Genomic DNA, 27,571 nt, shown 5'->3' with positions numbered 1-27,571 from the left:
TGTACTGTATATATATATATATATATATATATATATATATATATCTACTATATAAAGCTGAATGTGTGTGTGTGTGTGTGTGTGTGTGTGTGTGTGTGTGTGTGTGTGTGTGTGTGTGTGTGTGTGTGTGTGTGTGTGTGTGTGTGTGTGTGTGTGTGTGTATGTGTGTGTGTATGTATGTCCGGGATTGGCATCTGCACCGTCGCAGCTACAGCCACAAAATTTTGCACAGTCACACGTCTGGACCCCGAGAGCGTCATAGGCTACGTTGTGAGGTGAAATTTTAACCCCGCGCTTTCCAATTCACCAAACAATTTTGCCCCTATCTACATAATGGGGAAAAAAGTGAAAGGAAAAGTGTTGGAGGCGTCACAGGTACAGAAACAAAATTTTGCACAGTCACACGTCTGGACCCTGAGAGCGTCATAGGCTATGTTGTGAGGTGAAATTTTAACTCCGCGCTTTCCAATTCACCAAACTATTTTTCCCCTATCTACATAATGGGGAAAAGTGAAAGGAAAAGTGTTGGAGGCAAATTGACAGCTGCCAGATGTGAACAAGGGGGACTTAAAGAGTGAGAGCGATGGCGCCAAAGAGTATATACCGTACAGTTGCTAAGGTAGGACCCCGACATGGGATACTCACCACACGGGGATATGAACACACACACAAAATGCGCCACACACTACCACGTGCTTGAACACATATACCACCCTCAGCACACATTTCACCACACATACACCAACCTCGCCACATAAAAGTCGAAACACAAAAGTCGCCGCTCAAAACTCACCACGCGCAAAACTCGCCACATGCAAAAAATAGGCTCACGCAAAACTCGCCACAAGTGCAAAACTCACCTCATGGAAAACTCGCCACACGCAAAACTTGCACATGCGGAAAAATTGCCATATGCACAAAATTTGCAACACATGCAAAAGTTGCCTCACACAAAACTTGCACATATTCAAAAGGCACCAGACATAAAACTCACCACGCGCAAAACTCGCCATGCGCAAAACTTGCTGCACACAACTTGCTACACTAACCTGTCACATGCAACTCGAAACACAAAAAGTTGCTACACGCATGTCGTCACACACAACTCAACACACACAACTTGACAAACGAAACTCGCCCTAAAACACACACAAGTCTGGTATTAGCCTTCAAAAATAAAATTCTGATTAATAAGCAGACAAACTACAAGAGCAACAAATGTACCATATAGGAAATACGGCAGCTGTCAGTCACATGACCTGTCTATTATGTGTATGTGTGAGCTAATATATACTGCCAGGGGGAGGGCTTCCTGTTGGCTAGGGATTTATCAGGCTGCCAATTTATCTTACAAATACTGAGGTAAAAATACTGAGCAAATAACGTGTTAACGAGGTCTAATACAGGAGATCACACATATATATATATACTATATACAGGGGAGATGACACACAGATATATACTATATACAGGAGAGATGACACACAGGTATATACTATATAAAGGAGGAGATGACATACAGGTACATACTATATACAGGAGGAGATGACATACAGGTATATACTATATACAGGAGGAGATGACACACAGGTATATACTATATACAGGAGCAGATTACCTACAGGTATATACTATATACAGGAGGAGATGACATACAGGTATATGCTATATATAGAAGATGACATACAGGTATATACTATAAACAGGAGGAGATGACACACAGATATATACTATATACAGGGGAGATGACACACAGGTATATACTATATACAGGAGATGACATACAGGTATATACTATATATAGAAGGAGATGACATACAGGTATATACTATATATAGGAGGAGATGACATACAGGTATATACTATATATAGGAGGAGATGACATACAGGTATATACTATATATAGGAGGAGATGACATACAGGTATATACTATATACAGGGGAGATGACACACAGCAGGTATATACTATATACAGGGGAGATGACATACAGGTATATACTATATACAGGAGATGACATACAGGTGTATACTATATATAAGGGAGATGACAAACATGTGTATACTGAGGTGAAAATGAGAGGTGTGAGGTGAAAATGAAAAGGTGTGAGTGCAAAATGAGAGGAGTGAGGGAAAATAGTGTAGTGATCGGAAAATGACAGATGTGAGGTCGAAATGACAAGTGTTAGGCGGGAATGAGAGGAGTGAGGGAGAAAATGAGAGGTGTGAGGGAGAAAATGAGAGATGTGAGGGGGAAAATTAAAGATGTGATTGGGAAAATGAGAGGCGTAATGGGAAAATAAGAGAAGTGACGTGCTATAACTAACCACAGATATTTACTATGCCCAGGCAACGCCGGGCTCTTCAGCTAGTATATATATATGCACAGTATATATATCTACTATATAATTGTCTAAGGGTCACTTCTGCCTGTCCTTCTGTCTGTCTGTCATGGATATTCATTGGTCGCAGCCTCTGTCATGGAATCCAAGTCGCTGATTGGTCGTGGCAAAACGCCCACGACCATTGCCACGACCAATCAGCGATGGCCACAGTCTGGCGGCAATATGGCCGCTTTTTCCTCCCCGCAGTCAGTGCCCGCCCCATACTCCCCTCCAGTCATCCAGTCAGCCCTCACACAGGGTTAATGCCAGCGTTACCGGAGAGCGGTGTAACGCACTCCGGTTATGCAGCTATTAACCCTGTGTGACCAACTTTTTACTATTGATGCTGCGTATGCAGCATCAATAGTAAAACGATCTAATGTTACAAATAATAATAATTTAAAAAAAAACATTATTTTCACCCTCCGATGTCGCGTCCTGTCCTCGGCAGTGCAAGCGGCAGGTTCCGGTGCTAAGGATGCTATGCGAGAAGCATGGGCGGACATACCGCCGGTTCAACCGGTGCAGCTGCACCGGGGCCCGGAGGCTCTGGGGGCCCCTGCAGGGCGGCCAGGGACGCTGCTACCATTAGGCGATTTGACTATCAGGCGGCAGAAGAGAGGGCGGCAGACTCTATAGTAAGTGAATTTGCGCTGCTAGTTTTTTTTTTTTTTTTTTCTAAAACTCTGGGGTCAAGTGCCCGCCCCCCCTCCTCCCTCCCTCCTTCCCGCCCCCCTCCCTGAAGACGTAATACTCACCTTCCTCCAGCGGTGGCTGCAACTGCGTCCCAGCGCCGGCAGCGCGTCCTGTCTTCAGCGGTCACATGGTACCGCTAATTTAAGGTCATGAATATGCGCATATTCATGACCTTAATTAGCGCTATCATGTGACCGCTGAAGACAGGAAGGAAGACGCTGCAGAAGAGATGCCAGGAAGGAAGTTCTGTTCTGTGCTGCGCGGTGAGAGGTAAGTATGACAGGGAAAAAGGATGTGGAGCCATGCACGCAGGGAAAAAGGATGTGGAGCCATGCACGCAGGGAAAAAGGATGTGGAGCCATGCACACAGGGAAAAAGGATGTGGAGCCATGCACACAGGGGAGAAGAATGGGGGAGCCATGCACGCAGGGTGGGAGGATAGGGGAGGCATGCACGCAGGGGAGAAGGATGGGGGAGCCGTGAACGCAGGGGAGAAGAATGGGGGAGCCGTGAACGCAGGGGAGAAGAATGGGGAAGCCGTGAACGCAGGGGAGAAGGATGGGGGAGCCGTGAACACAGGGGAGAAGGATGGGGGAGCCGTGAATGCAGGGGAGAAGGATGGGGGAGCCCAGCACGCAGGGGAGAAGGATGGGGGAGCCGTGAACGCAGGGGAGAAGGATGGGGGAGCCCAGCACGCAGGGGAGAAGGATGGGGGAGCCATGCACACAGGGGAGAAGAATGGGGGAGCCATGCACGTAGGGTGGGAGGATAGGGGAGGCATGCACGCAGGGGAGAACGAATGGGGGAGCCTTGAACGCAGGGGAGAAGAATGGGGGAGCCGTGAACGCAGGGGAGAAGGATGGGGGAGCCGTGAACGCAGGGGAGAAGGATGGGGGAGCCGTGAATGCAGGGGAGAAGGATGGGGGAGCCGTGAACGCAGGGGAGAAGGATGGGGGAGCCCAGCACGCAGGGGAGAAGGATGGGGGAGCTGTGAACACAGGGGAGAAGGATGGGGGAGCCCAGCACGCAGGGGAGAAGGATGGGGGAGCCGTGAACGCAGGGGAGAAGGATGGGGGAGCCCAGCACGCAGGGGAGAAGGATGGGGGAGCCGTGAACGCAGGGGAGAAGGATGGGGGAGCCGTGAACGCAGGGGAGAAGGATGGCGGAGCCGTGAACGCAGGGGAGAAGGAATTACGGGAGCCATGAACGCAGGGGAGAAGGATGGGGGAGCCATGCACACAGGGTGGGAGGATGGAGTATAAATATGGAGTATAAATACTAGGCCCTATAGGGGGGACACAGTGTGAGTGGACAGTGTGAAGAGGGGGCCGGTATAGAAAGGAGAGGTCAGTGTGAAGAGCATGTACCATAAGAGGGACAGTGTGGGGGTCATATTTTGTGCAGACAATATAGTGAGGGGCAATTTTTTATTCCGGAGCATTGTAATGACACTTGTATCTTTAAGGGCATCTTGTGGAGACTTTCTGCAAAAGAGCGGAAAAGATGGAAGTCTGCAGAGACGGCTGTGGCTGAGAAAACTCATCATGGGATCTGGACAAGATGAAGAAAAGAAGAACAGCTCCAGAGACGACGTTATCTATAAGGTACCTGGATGTAAATGTTATTTGTGATACTAACTAATTCTCATGTTTTTATTTATGTTAGGAGCCATTTTTCCGTTCGCCTCAGGCAGCAGAGAGGCTAGGTTCACCCCTGAGGGCGGCTAATATAGAGGGCAATCTGGCCAGCCTATCCGGCCCCGAGGCTCCGGGGGCCCCCTGGCCAGATTGCCCTCATGTGCGGCAGGCATGGAGCAATCCCTGCAGCTCCGCTGCCTGCAAGAGAAAATGGCAACGGATCTGCAGGGAATGGATGCTTCCTGCTTCCTTTCTCACACAGACAGCAGTGGCTCAGCTGAATGACATCATCATTCCGCGCTGCGGCTGTGCGAGACAGGAAGCTGCCGCACACTGGCTTCTGCACACTCATGCCTGGAAGGAAGCTGCAGCTGTGCAGGACCTCAATCACCCCCTGAACAGGAGGTAAAGAACGGTCTGAATGTGACGGATTGTTTGCAGAGTAAAGAGGGGAGGCAGGGGCTGCAGTCAGAGACTAGAAGCAGTGATTTACTGACTGTGACCCCCGCAGCTTTGTGTTCTCTGGTCAGTGCAGGATTTTCATCCACACACAGCAGGGACCAGAGAGCTCAGGAACACAGTCACTAAATCACTGGGTCTATTCTCTGACGGGACTCCAGTCATCACTGCAGTATCAGATCCAGGCTGGGACTGACCCCTGAGCCCATCCCCCAGTGAAGATTTTTTCAAATATACTGTATCTGTTGCATTAAACACACATATAAGGGTATGTTTCCACTGTCCGTAAACTCTGCGGATTGGACGCTGTGTACATCCGCAGCATCCAGTCCGCAGCTCCTGATGTTACAGCATAGTGCATGAGATTTCAAGGAATCCAATGTCCACTATGTATGCAGCGGCACCCGCAGCTTCCCTGCAGAGACGGACATGCGGCACATCTTTCTAGACTGTAGCATGTCTATTTATCTTGCGGAGACGCTCAGTCTCCACAAGATAAATATCACAGTCCAATGTATAGGATGCGGTGATTCCGCATGTGTTCAATGAACACATGCGGAAGCATCACTCGTACAAAAGCCGGCAGCGCTTTGGACCGAGCGGACATGTGCTGCATCCAAAGCGCTGCCGATTCCTGACCGTGGAACCATACCCTTATACATTAATGTATACTATGTCACATATGCAGTAGACACAGGTGTTTATTATACATGGGCATATTCTACAGTGTGTGTATATATATATATATTAGCTTTGTCGCCTTTAAAGAAGGGGGGGCCCAAACACATTTCCTGCACAGGGGCCCCAAGCTGTCTGTGTCCGCCCCTGGCGAGAAGGACCTGCTATGACGTCACGGTCATGTGACCGCGACGTCATCACAGGTCCTGCGCTCGTACCAACCCTGGGACCGGAAGCTGCCGCGTGCACCGAGACCACTAAGTCATCTGGGTAATTTCGCAATGCATCCTGGGAACAGAAGATGGCGGCAGCCACGCGCATAGGGACAGCTTCGCCGGATCCTGGCGGGTGAGTATATAACTATTTTTTATTTTAATTATCTTTTTCTAACATGGATATGTGCCCACACTACGTGGGCTGTGTTATATGGCGCGTGGGCTGTTATATACAGCGTGGCTGCTACTATATGGCCAGTGTTATATACTATGTGGGCAGTGTTATATAGCGCGTGGGCTGCATTATATACTATGTGGCCACTGTTAAGATACTATGTAGGCTGTGCTATATATTATGTGGGCTGTGTTATATAGTACGTGGCCAGTGTTACATACTACGTGGGCTTTGTTATTTACTGCGTGGCCTATGGTGTATACCATGGTCTATATGGTATATACCACAGGCCACGTAGTACTCCTATATACTACGTGGCCTGTGCTATATACTATGTGGCTGCTATATAGATACATACACATATTAGAATACCTGATGCGTTATAATCGGGCCACCATCTAATATATATATATATATACACATACATACAGAGTGCACTGCTGGCCGGTCGCGGCTCTGTGTAGCAGGCACTCAGCCATGGTGTGGTGGTCTGTGGTGGCGGCCGCCCTGCCCGTAGTGCAGCACCTCTGCTGCAGGAAGCCGCCGCCACCACGCCCAGGCTGCACAGCGTGAGGAGAGAGGTAACAGCAACCCGGTTGCCACAGCAACAATGACGTTATTTTTCCCTGCATCTCATTGGAGGAAACCCCGTGGCCCAAGCCGCAGCCTGTCGTTCAACCTAACCCATCCTCCTGTTCTCCCCACCCTCTGAACCCCGCCTTTAGCTCCCGCGCTAGCTTCTGATTGGCTCCTACGTCTAGGTGAACGCGGAATTGGCGGCTTTTCCCCGAGTTTGAGATTGGCTGGCTTCTACTGACCACTCCCTTTTTGCCAACGCCTGGTAATTGGGTTAGGTTGAGCCTAGAGGGGTTTCTTGTACGCTTGCACTCAGTCTCTGGGTTTTCTCTTGTCCTCCCTCTCCTTTCTCCGCCGGCCAGCGGCTCACACCGTGAGGAGCGCCAGGTGAGTGTGTGCGCGGCTCCCGGAGCCCCGGCTGCCTGTGCTCGGCCCTCAGCCTCTCCCTACCTTCCCGCCCGCCTTTCTGCCTGCTCCGCGACACACGCCATGATCCTGTCACCGCCTGCAATGTCACGGCCGCGGCTGTAGCCGGGCTGCTGTGTTCTTCTTCACGCCTGGCCGCCATTATAGCTATAGATAGCCTATTCTGTGCCAGTGGGTCGTTAGTCGGGGACTGGCGGTAATGTAACAGCAGCAGAATATCGCGATAGTTAGGCTGAATGGCGATAGGAATAACCTGTGTGTGAGGGTGGGGGAGATGTGCCGGCCGTGTAGTAAGAGTCCGGTGCTATGAGGGGTGTGGGGTATGTACTATATATGAGGGGTGTTATATTGGGGGGGGCACTATATGGCAGCTATATATGGGGCTGTCACTGCCATATAGTGCCCCCTCCTATATAGTAAGCCTGGCCCCCTAATAGTCACCCTGCTTCCCCTCTTATATAGTGTGTGTGTGTATGTATGTGTATATATATATATATATATATATATATATATATATATATATATATATATATATATATATATATATATTCTCTGCTCCCCGTGTATCGCAGGTGCGGATGGGTGCAGCCCTGGGATCTCCTTCCACCCCTGGATTCACGTGCTGCCCTGCTGGGAGGGGGGAGATTCCCATCCTCCGCTGCATATTAATTTCTGGCATATTCCAGTCTATTGGCTGTATGATTATATACTTTGTCTTTTTTTTTAGATCTGTTTTATATATTGTTTCCAAATATTGTACCATAAACTGGAAACATTGTATCCCAGTTGCCTTTATGCTTCACAATAGAGCAGACACTGGTCATCTGCAATGTGTCTTTCCAGGTGATACAATTGGTTGGAGATGGAGTCTCTTTTTTTTTTTTTGGCAGCTACTGATGATTTTGCTGCTTTTTATTGGAAGATGCCTGATGCTGGGCACACGCTGTCATACACCTCCGTCTGCTTCCCAGCCTTGCCTGCTCCCTACTACTGGTAGTGCATTACTGGGAAGCCCGAGGGGTGGGGGTGATGGAAGGAGAGGCCGGCAGGGCGGGGATGGTCCATGGAGCCTGGAGACAAAAGGCAGGGCAGGCAGCTTCATTCCTCCTCCCTTAGTACAATTTCCATCACCCAGCGCCTCCTGTTAATGACTCATGTGTTAACTCGTTTTACAAGCAAGCTTTGCCTTGCTGATTTTTAGGGTGTCTTGAGGGTTTTTTTTTTTTTTTCTGCTGTGGAGCGTTTTTGTTTTTTTTTTCTTTCCTTTTTTTGTTGATTATCAGTGAAGGGAGCCGTCCACAGTATAGTTACTGGGTGTGTCCTTCCTCCTTGGATTTGACATGTGACCTGGAATTTCCCGCATTATTTATGAATGGAGAAGACCTGGTTAGGCTTTGATATTTGCACGCTTAAAAAAAAAAAATATTTAATTTTTCTCCGCACCGTGGTCATCCCCCTTGACTACTGGATTTGCTGTGGACCCTAATCACTTGAATGGGATGCACTGCAGTTTCTTGCGTAGTAGGTGACCCCCTTGAAGCCTCTTAATCTCTTATCATAGTTATGTCAGATCTGAATTTTATGTTCCGGTATTTTTCTTAGCCATTCCCTTATATATTTTTTTTTTAATGGCAGCTCTGGATTTGTCACCAAGTTCCCTGCCCCTAGTCTTATAGTGACTATCTGCCATCTTCAGCTGTTTCTGGTGCCACTACAGTCATTTTCTGCAGTCTGTGACCTGCCAGATCTCTCCAGTGATTGTTGGGTGATACATTAAGTGGTGACATCCAAAAGTCTAGGAGGGCCAGGATGTCAGATTTGCATTCAGAGCTTGTGATCGTTACCTCTGACTTCCGGTCTGTTAGAAGTTGTGGCCATAAGATGGCACTGGGAAGACCTGAAGATAGTGGCTGGAGTGGTGCTTTAATATGGCAGCCAGTGTGGTGATTACTTATTTATTTAGTTAATTTTTTTTTTTCTGGATTGGCCACAGCCAGACACCTGCTTTGATGTTTGACCAGAGGCCCTCGTATGTATTTAATAAGTCTGGCAAACCCAACAATTTTTAATGTGGCTTGTTTATCTAAATTCTATAGACCTAACCACTCCTCTGGACACGGAATATAGTTGATCTCAGGTCTACTATGGAGGTTCTTCTATACTACATGAAGTGGTGGTGGACCTGTGTCTTGGTACTTCCTAAAGATTCATTTATTTTTATTTTTTTTTACCCCATACAGATTCAAGACAATGGGTCGAAAAGGAGCATAATTGCGCTTTTATACACTGACGTTCCATTATTTTAACTCTTGCTTTTGTGGTTTTTATTTTTGTAGGTTTGGCTGCCTGCTCCAGCTTCACGTCTAACTAGAACTCCCCACTGGACTTTCCCAACCTTTTTTTCTTTCCTTCGGGCTCTTTACCAAATCACACTCAAGCCATGGCAGACAGAACCGAGATGATTCAGAAGGCCAAGCTGGCAGAACAAGCAGAGCGCTACGATGATATGGCAGCCAACATGAAGGCTGTGACGGAGTGTGGGGACCAGCTGTCCAACGAAGAAAGGAACCTTCTTTCTGTGGCTTACAAGAACGTGGTTGGCGCACGGAGGTCAGCATGGAGGGTCATCTCCAGCATCGAGCAGAAGACGGATGGTGCGGACAAGAAGATGCAGATGGTGAAGGAGTACAGGGAGAAAGTGGAGGGAGAACTTAAATCTATATGTGATACTGTGTTGGTAAGTTGTGACTTGCAGTTGACCATTATGGAAATGTCACACATGCCTACTACTAGTGTAGTACTCAACCCCTACTTATTGTAAGGAATAAACCTTGCTAGGATGTTATATCCTCTGTGACCCTCACCAGACTTAGGAATGATCCAGAACTCTGACCCTTTCACTGGTTTTGCTTGCTAAGCAACTTTTGCTTTCCAGCTGTGCAGGGAACTACAGCTTGACCCATCCACTTGAGTAATGTTCCAATACCCCTGCCCAGCATTGTTCTGGGTACTGCTATGCTTGGTAAGCGTGAATTAGAACAGGTACTCGCTCGCCTTCCCTGGGTCCAGCAAGTCCTGTTTGCTTCTGCACCAGTCTGTGTTTTGGCTGGTGTGATGTCTTGACATTGACAGCGTGGATCACCGCTGTAGTCAGTCACGGGGTAAACTGCTCTAACCACTGAGCTCAGTCAACTTCTCTGAAAGCTGAAAACTTTTTTTTTTTTTTTGTAGTTTGCCATTCACTGTCTAGTTAATGGGATATGTAGTTGGGTGTTGGGAGAACTGGATCCCATTGCACTGGGCTGTTTCTACAACATATAAAGACTTTGAATTGAATCTTTCACACCCTCAAACTGTTTATATGTGCATCTAGATCTTTCAAAGACAAGTCCAGCAATACCTTTACATGGCCAATCGGTTACTCCTTTCTGGAGTATAGTGTTTGATGGACTATGATAGAACTGAAGCTTTGTCACTCCAGCTCTGTTCCCACTCGGTGCTTCATCCTCCTGCTTGACTGATGGCTCCTTTCCCTGAAGTCACACAATAGAGATGGTTAGTGAAGCTGGAGGAGGTGATGCTAGGTGGGGAGTAGAGCTGGAGTGACAGAGGCTTCAGCTCTATCCTAGTCAATCAGCCTCATTTGCTTCTCAAATCTGACTTCTCAGCAGCAAAGGAACGGATTGTTGACGTAAGGTATTGCTGGATCTGTCTCGGAAATTGCTACATGTGCATATCAATAGTTTGTGGGTGACATCATTCTGACCAGTTCCCTTTAATAAATTAAGAATTGCACATTTTTCCTTAATCTTTTCCTTGATGCCTCACAAAATGTTTTCTTGATGCCTTGTATCTGTATATCTTACACTAGCCATAGTGGGGGGTGATGTATGGAGCCAAGTATGCCAGAATTATGGTGCAATTTGCACCTATAAAATAGTCCTTTTTCTCCACCCTCTCTGAAGAGGGGCTGCTGCAGAACGTGACCCTGTGACTGAGCAAATTGACAAACTTTTGTTACATATTCCTGACAGAGTAAGCCAGCTAATAGTTGGTGGAGGCAAAGATAATCAGATAATCCTGGAGGTCTCTAGTCTAACGGCATGAACCTTAGTGGTGAATCTGATTCTTTTTAAGTGTATTAGTAGTGTGCAATCTACTTATAAAATGCCCCAGATTCCTAGATGTTTGAGCCAATCCATGAAAACTTCCTTAGACATCAGTAGAAGAGAAATAGTCGTTGTGCTACTAGTGACCATTAGCGTCCTGCTTACTGGGATTTGTCCCCCTGGCTGATCTTTTATTCTTGCAGTCTATGTGACCCGCTCGTCATTCTTATTTTGGATTTCTGATCTTCTATTGCAAGCAATGTGAAATTACTAAACTTACTAATTCATTATTTTTTTTTTTTTTTTATTTCTTTGGACTTTGTCTAAGCATGACAGTCTGGTTCCTCCCTGCCCGTACACGTTTCTGATGGCTTCTATATCAGTGTTGCATAATCCTAGTCCTATTTAACGAGCCTGGAAGCTTTCTTGTCCCCAGCTTTTATAAGCTTTGTTACTGGGAGGAACAGTGTTCTGCAAAGGGACTCTTTATGTTAACTTGAGGTCTAGTTTTACCTGTTTTGGAAAACTTGGAAGAAATGCACCGTTCTCTTTCACTTTGAATGTATGTCAATGGGCTCCTTAAAGAGTAACCACCACTTTATCATTTTATTTTTTTTTTAATTTTCGTGTGTACTATTGATTTATCTGAGACGTCTTTTCTCCTCCTGGGCTGATCATTAGCTCAGTTCATGTCTAGGCTTTGTATTCAGTGATTTTCCGCTACTGACACAGGAGACTGTTGCTGCTTTTAGCATTCAATGGGGTAAAGGAGGAGCTGGAGGCCGACACTCCCGAAACTTACCTTGCTCCATAGAACTGTATGAGCTCCAACTGTCTCTGTTATGGGGAAAAGTCTGTCGTCATTGAAGTCGGTTAACTCAGAATTGAGAATGATCAGGTGGAGAAAAACAGATTTCTAGAATAAATTAAAAGGATTCTTATTTTCACATGTACTATTGATTTATGAAATGGTCACCTTAGTTCTTTCACGTTTTTTTGCCCTCCATCTTTGGAGAAGAGGTTGCATGTTTTAGCCTAATATATAGGTTGTAAATGATGTAATGTGCATTCTAGGTAAATGGCAAAGTCCGCTGTCTCCGTTGAGGGTGGCCTGTATTCTGCATTAAGATTGAGGTCAGCCGGCAATATTGGCTTCGGATTTCTCCTGGAGACTCCGGAACCAATTTGTTTTGTGGCTACAGATATGTTCAAGACCTCCCCTTGAGAAAGTCGAACACCAGCGTCAGCGAAACGCGGGTCGGGGACTTCCTTGTTTCCTGCCCGGTGCACCCTGCCTTCTTGCACTTTATTTGGTAAGCGCTGCCCTGTTGCCAGTACTTTACCCTGTGGAGGGTATACTAGTTACCCACAGGAGTGACATGGTCCATATTTATAGCTGCTGCCTTAGTGTTACCTACTTATGGGACATTTGTACTCGGCAGGGTGTTCACCGGTGGTGACTCACTTCCCGTTTTAATCATCTTTTTGTACCATCCTATATATATTTATGCACTATTTGTTTGTGAATTAATAAACTATATTTTGCACTATTCTTTTGCTCCGTTTCTACTCCTGTTTCCCTATGGACTATATGGAGTTAGTTTGCTTCTTTGGTTGCGGGTTCTTTCAGCACTATTTAGTGCTTTAATTTCCCTGCTGACATGCTGCCTAGTTTTGTTATTAGATATGTACAAGACTAAAGTATTGGCAATGGAAATCCGCATTGATCCTCTTGTCATAACCAGACCTTCTGGTGTTGTGTAAAGGATGTGCCTAAAGATAGTAGCGTATGTGGCTTCCTTCTTGTATTAAAGCACATGTGAGTGGAGAATGGTGCTCGTCCCACCACCACCCCCTATTCCTTCTTCCCTGTACACGTGCTGGCCATTGGCTCACCCAATCTGGGCAGAGACCAAAGCTGGTGGTGGCTCCTGTATTGATAGTCCAAATGTAACAAACGTGCATGTCTGTGTCATAGATGACAGTAATGTGATCAGCCGGCTAAGCGTGACATGGCTAATTGTGTGCAGACGTTGAACATTTTTGTTCTTTTCTGGACACTCTGGTTTCCCGTGCACAGGAGGAGCCATTGCTGCCTCGTATGGTTTTCCTTGATTTGCTGAGGCCGTAGTGTCATGTGTGAATGAGCTGCATCATGCTTTTCATTCCAGTGATTTTGCTGCATTGTTGCCTGCATTTGTCAGCAGTGCAGGAGTGGCGCTATCTGTCCGCTGGATCAATAATCATGGAAGCCGTATAAATCCTTCTGTCTGTAGCAGTGCTGAGTGCGCTGCAGAGAATGTCAGCACAATGTACACTGTGCTGTCTATGCAGCTTTTCCTTACACCTGGATATTCTTGGCAATATGGACTATATACCATGTGCTCCCCTCTTCTGTAACCCTTTTGGCTGCATTTTTAGTGTAGTAGATCGGTCTATTGTGAACTTACTTTTTTTTTTTTTTCCTCATTTTAAGGATAAGTACGGTAATTTATTACTTCAGGTATTCACGAGTCTGATCTCAACTGAGAATTTACTGATCCTGATACAAGAATCCATATAGGACGATGAACGTTATTTTTGTCTTTACACGGTTTTCCAAACTTCTATTGTTGGACATTTAGGCTATGTGCACATGTTGTGGATTGGGGTGCAGAATTTTCCGCACAAAATCCGCGTCTCCTGGCAGAAAATGCAGGTGCGGGTTTTTACCCCTGTGGACTTCTATTATGGAAGGGGTCAGGAATGCTGCAGTTCCGCACAAAAGTAGCATGCTACTTCTTTTGATCCACAGCAGATTTCATGCCGACTTTTTTTTCCACACCATTAGCACAGCCTTTTTTTTCCCCAATTGATTTACATTGTACTGTAAATCAGTGCGGAGCTGCAGCGTTTCTGCGCAGAAAAATCCGCTGCGGATCCGCACTAGATCCGCATCGTGTGCACACAACCTTATTACCTGATGTATGTCAGCAGAAAGTAATGTATGGATGACTTAACATGACTGAGGCACTGTAGATGGTACTGCCTAATATATAGGTGGCCTTCAGCTAGAATTTGACTCTTCACATCACGTTTTACAGCATTCTCTTACTAGAATAAAAGTTTGCTGCTGTTGCTAGGACATCCCCAAAAGTGCCAATCTTGAAATGGTGAACAGAAATGGCTTCATCTTTTGATGTTTGTACTTAGATTTGTGAGTCTTCTGTCTGGTCTCTTCTGCTGCATCTTGTAAGGACTGTGTCCCCCCCAGTTTCTCCTGGTGGACAGCAGTGCTTGTGTGGAGGAGAATCTGTCACTCGTACACATACGTGTGGACTCTATCTAGTGACTATGCTGGAGATGGAGGTGTAGCTAGAAAAAATGTATATTGTAATTTAATTACCGTAGCTTCTCTTCTGCATTTTGATAGAAAGGGACTTGTAAAAACTGAGAGGAAACCTCTCCATTCATGTGTGTGGGATTTATGCTACTGAAACATCTGCCTTCTGTAAACATTTGATCACCCATCAGACTAGGGCAAGGGGGTTTTGTCTTACCCCCCTCTCATCCTTACCCCATGATTACACTTGCCCAGACAATCTCACGGCAGTTGGATACAAAGAAAAGCCAGCAGACATGTAGGCGGTGCGCCCCTTAGTGTCCATATTTACATGTGCGCATCAAAGACTTTACTAAAGTGTCTGTCTGCACAAAATGACTGTTCACGCCAAGCACACTCTTGACATAGCTGAGCACTTTGCTGTGCCTACCTACCATACTTGGGAAAACAAGCAATCTTTTCATTCATCGGTCTGATATCTGCTTATCTGTCAGCAGTAAAGGACCGTGCAGCCTGAAGACTGCCTTAATACAAAGAAGTCATATGATTGTATGACCAATTGAGTTATGGAAATTAGGTTTGTTTTATTTGTTAAGGCCCCTTCACATTAAGCGACGCTGCAGCGATACCGACAACGATCCGGATCGCTGCAGCGTCGCTGTTTGGTCGCTGGAGAGCTGTCACACAGACCGCTCTCCAGCGACCAACGATGCCGGTAACCAGGGTAAACATCGGGTAACTAAGCGCAGGGCCGCGCTTAGTAACCCGATGTTTACCCTAGTTACCATGCTAAAAGTAAAAAAAAAACAAACACTAGATACTTACCTACCGCTGTCTGTCCTCCAGCGCTGTGCTCTGCTTCTCTGCTCTCCTCCTGTACTGGCTGGGAGCCGGAAAGCAGAGCGGTGACGTCACCGCTCTGCTTTCCGGCTCACAGCCAGTACAGGAGGAGTGCAGAGCACAGCGCTGGAGGACAGACAGCGTTAGGTAAGTATCTAGTGTTTGTTTTTTTTTTTTACTTTTAGCATGGTAACCAGGGTAAACATCGGGTTACTAAGCGTGGCCCTGCGCTTAGTTACCCGATGTTTACCCTGGTTACCAGTGAAGACATCGCTGGATCGGTGTCACACACGCCGATCCAGCGATGTCTCCAGGGAGTCCAGCGACGAAATAAAGTTCTGGACTTTATTCAGCGACCAACGATCTCCCAGCAGGGGCCTGATCGTTGGTCGCTGTCACACATAACGATTTCATTAACGATATCGTTGCTACGTCACAAATAGCAACGATATCGTTAACAATATCGTTGTGTGAAGGTACCTTTACTTCTGCAAAGTCCACATGCCATGCAAAGCATCTGTCCCCTGCTGCCACAAAAGTCAAGTTACCATGTCTGCCTTGCAGTGCTACAGAATGAGCTGGAGAATTCACTGGAGGTGCTGACTATCAGCAGTGAAGGATGCAGAGCTGAGCCTGATACAAGATCTGTACATGGTCAGGTTTAGGATTTAGGTGCAGAAAAAGCTGCTGCAAATACTCGTGCATGGCTGATGAATCCTTGACCCTGCATATTTTTGCTGCATAAAAATGCAGCATCTTAGTTACAGCAATTACAGCAGTGTCCTGGATTTTAAGAAAATCTAATGTTTGTTTTTTTGTGTAATAGTGATAAGCCATGTGATATTTCAAGAATCTCACTTTTCTGATCCTGTAAAGTGCAGCAGTTATTTATTTATTTATTTTTTAAACCTTGGATGAGAAAATTGTGCATTTGAACAAGCTTTAAATGTTTTGAAAACCATCAGATTTGACTAATGTAGATAAAAGATTGAGTTCAGTGCAGCAAGGTGAGAGGATGCCAAATTGTCATCCTGTCCCACGGGGTCGGTATATGAACATTGACGGGCAGGTGGTGCTTCTGCAGACACCCTATTGGGTTTGGTTACGTCATCTATACACTTCCTCTTTGCAGCAGGTCTAATGTTTCCTTGGGATCAATGGTAAAGGGGAAAAGCACTAAGCTTCAGAGACTGCCCACTGGAAAGAAAAATTGTCAGGACACTTCAGGTGGGGAATAACCTGGTTATAATAGGGTCATGTGGAGACTGACGTGTGACAGGGTGGTCAATTTAATTAGCGCATCAAGTGATTTAATGAGCACGACTGTGCTGCTGTGCTCCATAATCTGTGGGGACTATGGTGTCCCGGGGCCACATCTGAGTTACTCTGCTTATATAGGATATTTTATAAAGTGCTTAGAAAATGGAAGATCTGCAAAGACCTTGGTACATAACTATTGCCAGTTGGTAACATCCTGGCCAGTGGTGTATATATTGCCCATGTATGATGGCTCTGATATTATCCATTCACTTCCCCCGTCTAAATTTTTAGGTTTTTACTTGAATCAAGCAGCTATAAGGGTTAGTTTGCAGGTTAGGAAGGTGCCCATTTGCACCTAAGGGAGAAAATGAACTTCATTCCTCCTTGGAGCCCCTGGCTTGGTCATGGAGGCATCACCTCAGTCACTGCTCACAACCTGAGTTTTGGATGTAAGTATGCCCAGCACTTTAACTGAAAGCTGGCGCCTTCTTGGAGGCATAAATCTCATTTTGTCCTGGGTGCCGCACTTTTAGTGATGCCGCCGGGCACCTTCCTAATGTGGTGAACCTGCAGGTTAATAGCGGGGTCTCTCTAAAGGGAATCCCACCACTGACGCATTCTGCCCTTGGATCTGGCAGCATGCGTCTGACAGACCTTGCTTGCATAACTTCGGCCGTGTAATTGCTCTGTGGCGATTCAGAGAGAACCCTACTTTAAAAGCTGCCAATGACCAAACCATGGAGAACTGTTCTGAAAGGCTGGTCCCTGGCGGCATTTTCCTGCCCGCTGCATTGAAATGACTGGCCATTTTTCCTATATGCACATAGGAAAAGACCTGTCACTCAGAGCGGATGGGCGCAGGCTGCTGGGGACCCTCCTGTCTGACTAGTCCCATGTGGCTCTGTCCCTGGAGGCTTGCTAAGTGTTTCTCTGAACCGCCAACCCATTGTGGGCAGCATGTATTCAGCTGTCAGCTCCCTTTTGAACCTATCATCAAATTGCCTATTAAATCAGGGTTTTGTCACCAGGGGGAGAGGTTTAGACATGATTACAGTGACAGGTAACCTCTATACACAGCTTATAACACGGGGTCCACCAATCACAGATGTCACAGCTGACTGCTCCTACTCCCTTCGCCATGACCTTTGCACACGTTAGCTGCTTCAATACAAAAGATGGAGTTGCTAAAAGACATTTTGACCAATAAACTCCCACACAGATGATGATCTGGCTGGATTTATGTCCCAAAACCTAAAGATTGGACTGGAGACTTCCAGTGAAACTGGTTCAGAATGTGAGCCATTTGTTAGAGATGATACTTCGCATAGTGCTGCCTACAGATATATTTTGTCCCTTTAAATTAAAAACTACGAAAGGTGTTATATATAACTTTTGTCCAGCATGGAAAGTTATTAAACTGTGAATCTCTTTATTAGGAGATCTGTCATTATAGTAGAAATATTGCATGTAAGTGGCGGTCTTCATATCAGCACATACTCATTAGGAGTACCGACGATGGCAGTGATGGCTCGGCCCCTGCGCCCTTATGAGTGTATTGCTCATCAGAAGATTATCCGCAGAGTTGGTGAGATACGGGCTGACCCATCACTGCCATCCTCCAAATGTCTACCTTCTGATAGCAGGCGAATAGACCTTGTATCTGAGGCCCACAGGGGTGCAGGTAATGTCATGAGTAGCAATGTTACCACAAAACCTAAAAAAGATGTTGCAGCTGATGTTTTAATCTCCTTTTCTTTCCAATCTAGACCCTGCTTGATAAATTTCTAATCGCCAAATCTACCCAGGCAGAGAGCCAGGTCTTCTACCTGAAGATGAAAGGAGACTACTACCGATACCTTGCAGAGGTGGCCGCCGGAGAAGATAGAGCCAGTGAGTGTCCTTACATGCACCGTGTCTGGGCATGATGACCCTAAACAAAAAAAAAACTTTATAAACGCCCATCCAATTTTATTTTTTTTTTTCCCCAGTCCCATAAAACCCAAATCGGTTATAAATGCTTTATTTTTATGGAGGTCAGTAGACTTGAGTATCTGAGGGGGGGGGGGAAGCACCCAAGCATATATTAGCTGATTTTCACAGAACGAACACATGGATCCGTGTAGATAAGTGTCATGGTTCTGCCAACTAAAATTGGTTAGATCTGCGACCTTTTTAAAACTACTGGTGCACGGGCTGGACCATGTCATAACATCCAGGCTTTCCCTTACAGGAACCGTCCCTCGTTGCGCACGTTTGCATCTTGAGATGCCGATGACGTTACAACCCCACATATCTCCGGTGACTTGTGCAAGATCAGAAGATATTGTGCGCGTGTCCTATTCCTTAGCTAGGGATGTGTGCATGATACCTGCCGATTGTGCGGTTGTAATGTCTGAAGACTTTACTGCCAACTATTGGTGCCTTTTCATGTCACCTATGAGCATGACTGATGACCGATCAGTAGAGATCTGTCAAAAAGACTTGCAGTGTTTTATTTTATTTTATTTTTTTTAAATCCTTATCATTGGAAGCTGAGATCAGGCCGCAGATCACAGCAGAGATTAGTCAGCAAATTCTTAAAACTTATGGCAGTCGCCCACAAAGATGAGCTTCGTAGATGGACCCTGAATAGGGAGTGTCTCTGAAAACGGCCACCTGAAATATGTGCGCCCAGACCTTTAGGCTATGTGCACACTTTGCAGATTCCACTGCGGATTTTTCCGCAGCGGAATTGCAAAATCCGCAGTGAAAACCCATCGCGGTTTTTACTGCGGATTTATCGCGGTTTTTACTGCGTTTTCTTCTGCGGATTTTCAACTGCAGTTTTCTATTGGAGCAGCTGAAAATCCGCAGAAAAGAAGTGACATGCTGCGGAATGTAATCCGCAGCGTTTCCGCGCGGATTTTTCTGCAGCATGTGCACAGCGTTTTTTGTTTCCCATAGGTTTACATTGAAATGTAAACTCATGGGAAACTGCTGCGGATCCGCAGCGGTCAAATCCGCTGCGGATCCGCAGCAAAATCCGCAAAGTGTGAATATAGCCTTATCCGACTGCCCTATTGATTTGAGTTGGGCTTGGAAAAGTCCATTTTCTTGCTTTAGTAAGAACCCCTTCAGGTGAAATGGTTCCTGTTAAGAGGAATGTGGCATCATGAGAAAAAACATTGAAGAAATGTGAAGAATGTAATATTTTCTTAATTTGTTTAAAAAAAACAAAAAAAACTTTTATAGCAATAAAAAAGTTGATATTTTCCCCTTTTAGGCAACAGGGGGAGCAGCTGCTGAAATTTGCCATGAACACGGTGTGCTACTAGCTCGCATTACGCCTGCTGTAAATGTGGGTGGGATCAGCTCACACTTCTCTCGCTCCTCCTCTTCTGGGGGCTTGCTGAAGGATAAGGGAGCATGAAGTTTAGGCTTTCTAGTGTGGAGACCTTGTGTTGGTGGCTACAAAGTGATACCAAGATGTCACCAAGGATGGCCGGCAGGGCCGATCCTGTTAGTTGGTGCTTCTAGCTGTATCGCGGGTTGGGATTGGATACTTGCCGTGTATCATGCACTGGTACTAAATACGCAGCTCTATTTTGGGGTAAAGCCTCCATGACTTCTGTAACATAAGGATGTCGTAGGTTAGGCTACTTTCACACTGGCGTTTTTTGCCAGACGTCGCAATGCGTTGTTTATGGCAAAAAACGCATCCTGCAAAGTCACATGTAACGTTTTTTGCTGCCGACGGACTGCTTTTTCCGACTGCGCACGTGCGGCCGGAGCTCCTCCCCTACCTCCCCGCACCTCACAATGAGGCAGCGGATGCGATGAAAATCTGCACCCGTTGTGCGGCGCAAACAACGCTAGCGTCGGTAACCTCAGCCCGACGCTAGTGTGAAAGTAGCCTTATACTGACAGAGCAGAGCTGAGTGACTACTCTGAACATGGCAGTGGTTGGCTGTACTACAACTAAGGCTAGGCTACAACAAAAAGGCACCTACCTGGCTCCCCCCCCATGGAATATCTGAAATAAATGTTTACACTTAATTTTCTTAATTGTGTAACCCCTTCACCACCTTTTTTCATTTTTTTGCTCTCCTTCCCAGAGCTATAACTTTATTTATCTTTGGGTCAATATGGCCACAGAAGGGCTTGTTTTTTGTGTGACAAGTAATACGACACCATTGGTTTTGCCATATAATGTACTGAAAAATGGGGAAAAAACTTCAAAGTGCGGTGCAATCCCACAATTGTGGTGTTCTCTTGCCTTTCTTTTTTTTACCATGTTTACTAAATGCTAAAACTGACCTGCCATTATGATTCTCTAGGTCATTACAAGTTGTAGATGCCAAACATGTACAGGTTCTTTTTTGAAGTGGTGATGAAGAATCCAAAGTTTCCTAAAAAAAAAAGTGATACTTTTTCTTTTATTTTTCTTGTGATCTGGAGCTGGGTGAGGGCTTATTTTTAGCGTGCTGAGCTGATGGTTTTAGTGACTCGGCTATCAAAAAAAGTAATTCTGGTGTTTTGTTTATTTTTCTCTGTCGTGCTGTTTACCGAGATCGGATTACTTTTATATATTGATAGTGCAATTCTAAACGTGGCGGTGCCAAATGGTTTTTTTGTGTTTTGAAAAAAAAATATATATATATCTCTAGATCTCTATATCATACATAGGAGGATTAGATGATCGGCACAGTATCACACAGGGTAGGATTAGATACACGGCTCAGCAGATTAACACACATGGGAGGAGATACACTGCTCAGTCAGCATCACAAAGTATAGGATTAGATTACCTCTCCCCCTCCACCGCCAATATTACTTCACTGCTGCCGGTGCTGCTCCTTTCTCCCTCCCGTCCTTGGTCGTCTCCTCCTCCTATAACAGCAGGGCTCTCAAGTGGTGCTCACAGACACACTGTGAGCTCCAGAAAGATGGCGCCGATCTCCTGCCTCTGCCGTGGTGTGGATGGCTCGGGGCGTGGCCAGATCACAGCAGGGAGCAGCTCAATGCAAAGTATGCGGTTGGCATCCGACCCTAGATGTCTATGCTCAGGGCAGCTGTATTTGCAGAGTGTAAGTTTTGTGCAGCTACACTTACACTCCTGCAAAGCAAAATGGCGGCGCCCAGTGACTGAAAAAAATAATTAATAATAAAAAGTTTAAAGTTAAAAAATGTAAATTTGTATTAAAAATAATTGTTTATATAAACAATAATTTTTAATACAAAAAAAATGCGGCACCTTCCCTTTTAAACTGCTTGAGCGACATTGATGCTTCCCCAGTGATCACTTGCCTCAGCTGGCATCTAATGGCTGTTCTACCTCTTTGCTTAACAGGAACAATCCAAGACTCACAAGAAGCTTATCAAGAAGCATTTGATATCAGCAAACAGAAAATGCAACCAACACATCCCATCCGCCTGGGCCTGGCCCTGAACTTCTCTGTATTCTTCTATGAAATCCTCAATAGCCCAGAAAAGGCCTGCCAACTGGCCAAGACTGTGAGTACTCGAGCCTATGTCTGTCGGTGTAGGGTTTCCTTGTATGAAGCATTTAGCTGCCTTACTATAATATTCTCAATATTATATGTATTATTGCTAATAACACTGGGTGGAACAGACAAGTGGAGTAGTTACTGTTAGTTCCAGCCTGGGATCCATGCTAGCCTCCTATTCCAGACACTCTGCTGCTGTTGCTTTCCTTCAGCATTTATTTTATTTTTTTTATTTTTCCTCCTGTGGAGGTTTTTTGTATAAGCTTAGAAGCTTGGTCTATACCAATGGGCTAAACATATCTTTTAATATTTTATCACAGGCATTTGATGAAGCCATTGCAGAACTTGACACCCTCAATGAAGATTCCTACAAAGACAGCACGCTTATCATGCAGTTGCTTAGAGACAACCTAACAGTAAGTCTTGATGACTTTTTGCAAAATTTAGCAAAGTGTAATTTTACAGATATTTCCCAGGTTGTAAGTGGCAGGTGTGGCGCATCAGCTCTAGTTTTATGCATACCTGCTGCTCGAGCACACAGATTGGATATCTGCTGCTGTGACTTTTCCATTCTGCTCACCTCCCAATGTTGGAAGTAAAGAGCCACTTTACACATTTTAACCATAAAATGTGTTTAAGGTTGGATATCACGTTTTGGGTTGAACGACCCATCTCCCCTTCTTCCTTGTCCTCTACCCTTCCATCATACGCCTAGTTGTGCTGGATGTGTTGCTATGAAGCTTGCTGGGTGATGATAGAGGTTGAAAATTTACTATTTCAGTACTTAAAACTTTAAAAATAAGTGATATTTATCTTTTATTATTATTCCCTCAGTTATGGACATCTGATGCTGCAGGAGATGACAACGATGCTGGAGAACAGGCAGGAGAAAACAACTAACTTGTCCTTCCATCCGACCCCCGATCAACCCTTTTTACACGTCTCCATTCCTATTCGCTCCACGTGGGATTTCCTTATAGCAAAAGAAAGTCCATCCATGTGTAACGGAAATAAAGTTTATAGTCTGTTCACACTGCAGCTTCTGGAGAACTCCATTCCTTTTTTATTTTATATTTTTTTAGTTTTTTTTCTCCCTCTTATTATTTTTTTTTTTTACAAGGTTTTTTGTTTTGGTGTGCGGTTACTGCTGTAGAAGAGTATTAACGGTTTCACTTCATGTAAAAAAAATAAATAAAAAAATATTAAAAGAAAGTGGAAATGCACATTAACTACCAGACACTTATGGTAAGGACTATCTAAGCTTTCCTAATATTTAAATAAAAAAGGAAAAATTGGAACCACCAGTTTCTGCAACTGACTTTCTGTGTATTATATTGTAAAATGTAAGAAATATAGTTATCTGCTGCAGCCAAACCCAGTTTTGATTTAAATATAATTTTCCCTTTTGACATCACCCCTTTTCTTTTTTTTTTTTTTTTTTGTAGGGTATCTTAGTCTATGAATAATTAGATATTTTAGCCCCCTCTGCCTGCCCACTATCCTAAAAGGCCAAAAATTGCTGCTGCTTGGGTATAACTTCAGTTTTCTACCTAACAGACATCTGGTCAAGGCTTTGTTCACACAGTACAGCTTTAGGGGAAGGTTCACATGTTTGTATTGCAACCTCAGTTCCCTGGCCAACCGTGGGCCCTATGGCACAGGCTAACGTCATATATTCCTATGGCTCGGTAAGGTTGGGTCACGAGACCTGAGGTTGGGCTGGCAATTGTGGCCTTATTACAGCTACCATACGATTGTGTGAAATTCTCCTTAGGTTGGTGAGGGCTTTTTTTTTGTGTGTTAGAAAAAAACTTGTCTTGGTTTTAGTTGTAAATAAAGCCCATTAAAAACCGCACTGTCTGATCAAAGCCCAATGCACCAGGGGCTGCGGACGAAGACCGAGGATTTTTCATGTCTAATTATATATATATTTTTTTTTCTTTAAACTTCTTGCTGCTGTTCAGTTGACAAACCTGCCTACTCCAATAAACCTTCATTACACTCCTATTGTTGTCCTGGTGTTTTCTTAATTCAATAAAATTCTTGGTACACTAAAGTATTAAAAAAAAAAAAATTTTTTTTTTTGTACTAAATTTGTTTTTCCACAATTGTAACCTGTTAAAGAAACTTACATTTTGAATAAAATGCTTTTAGGATTCCGTGCTTGGCTCTTTTTAAAGTGCCTCTCTGCACAGAATGACTGTTCAGTGTTCATACCAAGTACAGGCGCTCGGTGCTTCAGGGCGAGGCCAAGTGCTTATATACACCTTCCCACCTGCTTGGTTTCCCGCTGTCCTCTTAATCTATGAAGCCAGAGCTGTCAAATAATGGTGCAGATAGAGGGAAGGTGTATATAAATGATTAGCCCCTCCATGATGCACTGAGCAGCGGGGCTTGGTGTGAACAGTCATTCTGTGCTGAAGGCCATGTTGGTTTTGTACAGTCTGCAAGTTTGACCGGCACATTAATCATTTCGGTATTACAAAAAAATGCAAGCCGGTGATTTTTGGGGCTTTTTTTTTTTTTTTTTTTTCTGCCATGTGATTTGGGAACAGTAGTCAGATACCAGGGACCCCAGAAAATGTTGCAAAACCATTCCTATGGCTGATTAATTGCATGACTGGAAGATGGCGCCATGCAATGAAGCCTGCGGTTTAGTCTGCACTGAAAATTGGCAGAAGTACATTAAACTGCTCTAGCCCTAACGTGGCTCGTGATTCCCAAATCATGGTACCCAGGTTACTTTTTCAATCCGCGATCTGTTGTATGCTTATTGTGGATCTTGCTTTTCTGAGGTCCCATTCATTGCACATCTTTGCCTACTATTGTACTTTTTTTTTTTTTTTTTTTTAAGGGAACCTGTCGCCAGGGCATTTTGTAATGCTGTAGATAAGCCCCTGATCCGACCTGCAAGAGAAGAAAAAGAACTACCGGTACTTATACTCGGCTGTAGGGCGGTTCAGTCTGGGTGTTGCAGATCCTGGTCTGACGCCTCCCATCTTCTTACGATGACTCCCTCCTGCTTGCTTCACAGGCTCCCTGACATCATGCTCCTGCTCAGGTGTACTTATCTGCCCTGTTGAGGGCAGAGCAAATTCCTGCAGTGCGCCTGGCCTCTAACCTTTCCTGGCACCTGTACACAGCAGTACTTTGCTCTGCCCTCAACAGGGCAGAAAAATACGCCTGCGCAGGAGCGCGATGACGCAGGTACGTGTCCTTCACATGAAGCAAGCAGGAGGGCGGCGATCATAAGATGGGAGGTGCCAGAGCAGGACCTGCGACACCCATTGGACCAGACCGCCACACAGGTGAGTTTAATAAAAGTTATTTTTCTTCTCTTGCAGATTGGATCTGGGGGCTTACACAGCATTCTATAATGCTGTAGATATCAGCCCTGAAAGGTGGTGGCTGTAACTCGTATCGGCCAAACCTTTTGACAGATTCCCTTTAATCACTGTATGTGGGGTTTCTCAGATGTGTTTGGCTAATGCATCAATTGCAACTTCATAAAAGTTGCAAAACTTCTGCATATGTACTATGGTTTAGGTTTTTTTTTCCCCCCTTCTCCCATGACAGCACCACCTGAGAAAGGGTATCCACCCTTCAAGGACAGGAAACCTACTTAATAAAAGGGCGGTAACTCTCCTCCGTATCAGTCATAAGCTTGGTTTCCTGTCCTTGTGGGAACCTGAAAAGTGATCAATACTTAGACTTACCCAGAATCTGGAGGGTGTCCAGGACTGGATGTATTCCGGAGGGAAAAGTAACACCGACTAGGAGGTCGGTGTAAGGCCGTGCAGGCAGACTTTTTGGGGGCAAAGTCTCTGGCCGACATGAGGTCTTGGGACTGTGCGCGCTGGGGCTGCAGGAGCACCCCGGTGGAGTTCGCTGGAACTCTCTTCCGGGTCTGCGCATGTGTGGGGTGCGCTTGTGGGATTCCGATGCACCCTTGCGACGAGTGTTCTGGAAGGCAAGGATTCCTGGGTCTGCGCAGGGTGGATATCCGGCGCGTCTCTAACTTGGCGTGCCAAAAGCTACAGCGGCCATCCATGTCTGTGCGCAGGGCTGGCTGAGGCTCCCTGCCCCCAGTGTGCCGGATTCAACAACTGGAAGTCTGTGACCAGATGGAGCTAGTCTTGGCCATCCAGGTATAAAAGGTATGTGCTCAGGATTATGGTGTTTTCTGCGGCAGTCCTGAACATGGTTGAGCAGCAGCCGACATAGCAGTTCCATAGCCAGGGACGCACTAGTGGCACTCAGGCAGCAGGACCAGCCTGAAGAGCAAGGCAGGTCATGAGTAGAGATGAGCATACGTTGTCATCTCGCTCTTTATTCGGCAAGCTATAGCACTTACCGAAGAAGATGCATCAGATACCTTCAGCACTCCCGATGAAGTTTGTTGAGCTCTCCATGCATGTTTTGTGACTCACAGCTGATCACAGGGAGTGCTCCAGGTATCTGGGTTCCCGATGTAGCTTCTTCAGTAAGCGCTATAGCTTGCCGAATAAGGAGGGAGCCGACGATGTTCGCTCAGCTCTAGTCATGAGCCCACCGCCAGGGGAGAACGTTCTGAACCCATCCAGCCTTCATCTCAAGAAAGGCCTCTGAAACGTAGCTCCAAGCAGGACAATAAGGAGTGTGCTCTGTGCAGGGAAAATTTGCCAAGCACTTATAGTAAAAGACTGACTGCATAAAGTACACAGTCTCGGAGGAAACTCCTGTGTTTGCTATGGATCTAAAGTCCATAATTAGATCAGAAGTCCAGGAGTCATTAAAACACCTAATGAAACATAAAGAGGAGGAAAAATCAAGACTGCAGTCATCTGATTCTGAGGGATCAGTAACATTAAAGAATAGGGAGGATTCTGATTTATCTGGCTCAGCTTCCCCCTTTGATAATGACACGGAGGGAGGAGGCCTTGGTTTCCAGTAGAGGATACAGACGGACTAGTTAGAGCAATCAGGTCGACTATGGGCATAGCTGATCCCAAGACCCCTAGAACAGTCCAGGACATCATGTTCGGGGCTTGGAACAGAGGAAAAGGCTCTCTTTCCCGGTCAATGAAAAGATCAAAATGCTGATTAGTAAGGAATGGAAGAGACCGGAGAGGAAGGGTCTGGTACCATCTTCATTAAATAGAAAATATCCGTTTTGATGAAGAAGAAGCAGGCATATGGGAGAAAACTCCTAAAATTGATGTGACAGTAGCAAAATCAGTAAAAAAAAAAAAAAAAAAAAAGTCTACATTACCCTTTGAAGATCAAGGGGCCCTTAAGGACCCCTGGACAAGAAGGCAGAGGTTTATTTCA

General features: G+C 45.5%; 1 protein-coding gene across 1 annotated transcript; it reads left to right on the top strand.

Moving 5' to 3' along the window:
- The first annotated feature begins 7,072 nt into the window (after positions 1 to 7,072).
- On the top strand, positions 7,073 to 24,266 carry YWHAQ (tyrosine 3-monooxygenase/tryptophan 5-monooxygenase activation protein theta). The gene is made up of 6 exons (XM_069728079.1): positions 7,073 to 7,205; positions 9,581 to 9,981; positions 18,542 to 18,665; positions 22,105 to 22,268; positions 22,582 to 22,677; positions 23,096 to 24,266. Exons 2-6 carry the CDS (start codon positions 9,685 to 9,687, stop codon positions 23,159 to 23,161), a joined length of 747 nt encoding a protein of 248 aa, XP_069584180.1. The 5' UTR covers positions 7,073 to 7,205; positions 9,581 to 9,684; the 3' UTR covers positions 23,162 to 24,266.
- Positions 24,267 to 27,571: the final 3,305 nt, after the last annotated feature.

The sequence above is a fragment of the Ranitomeya imitator genome, chromosome 5 (assembly GCF_032444005.1).
Source record: "Ranitomeya imitator isolate aRanImi1 chromosome 5, aRanImi1.pri, whole genome shotgun sequence".
NCBI lineage: Eukaryota > Metazoa > Chordata > Amphibia > Anura > Dendrobatidae > Ranitomeya > Ranitomeya imitator.
This window is presented reverse-complemented; position numbering and strand designations above follow the sequence as displayed.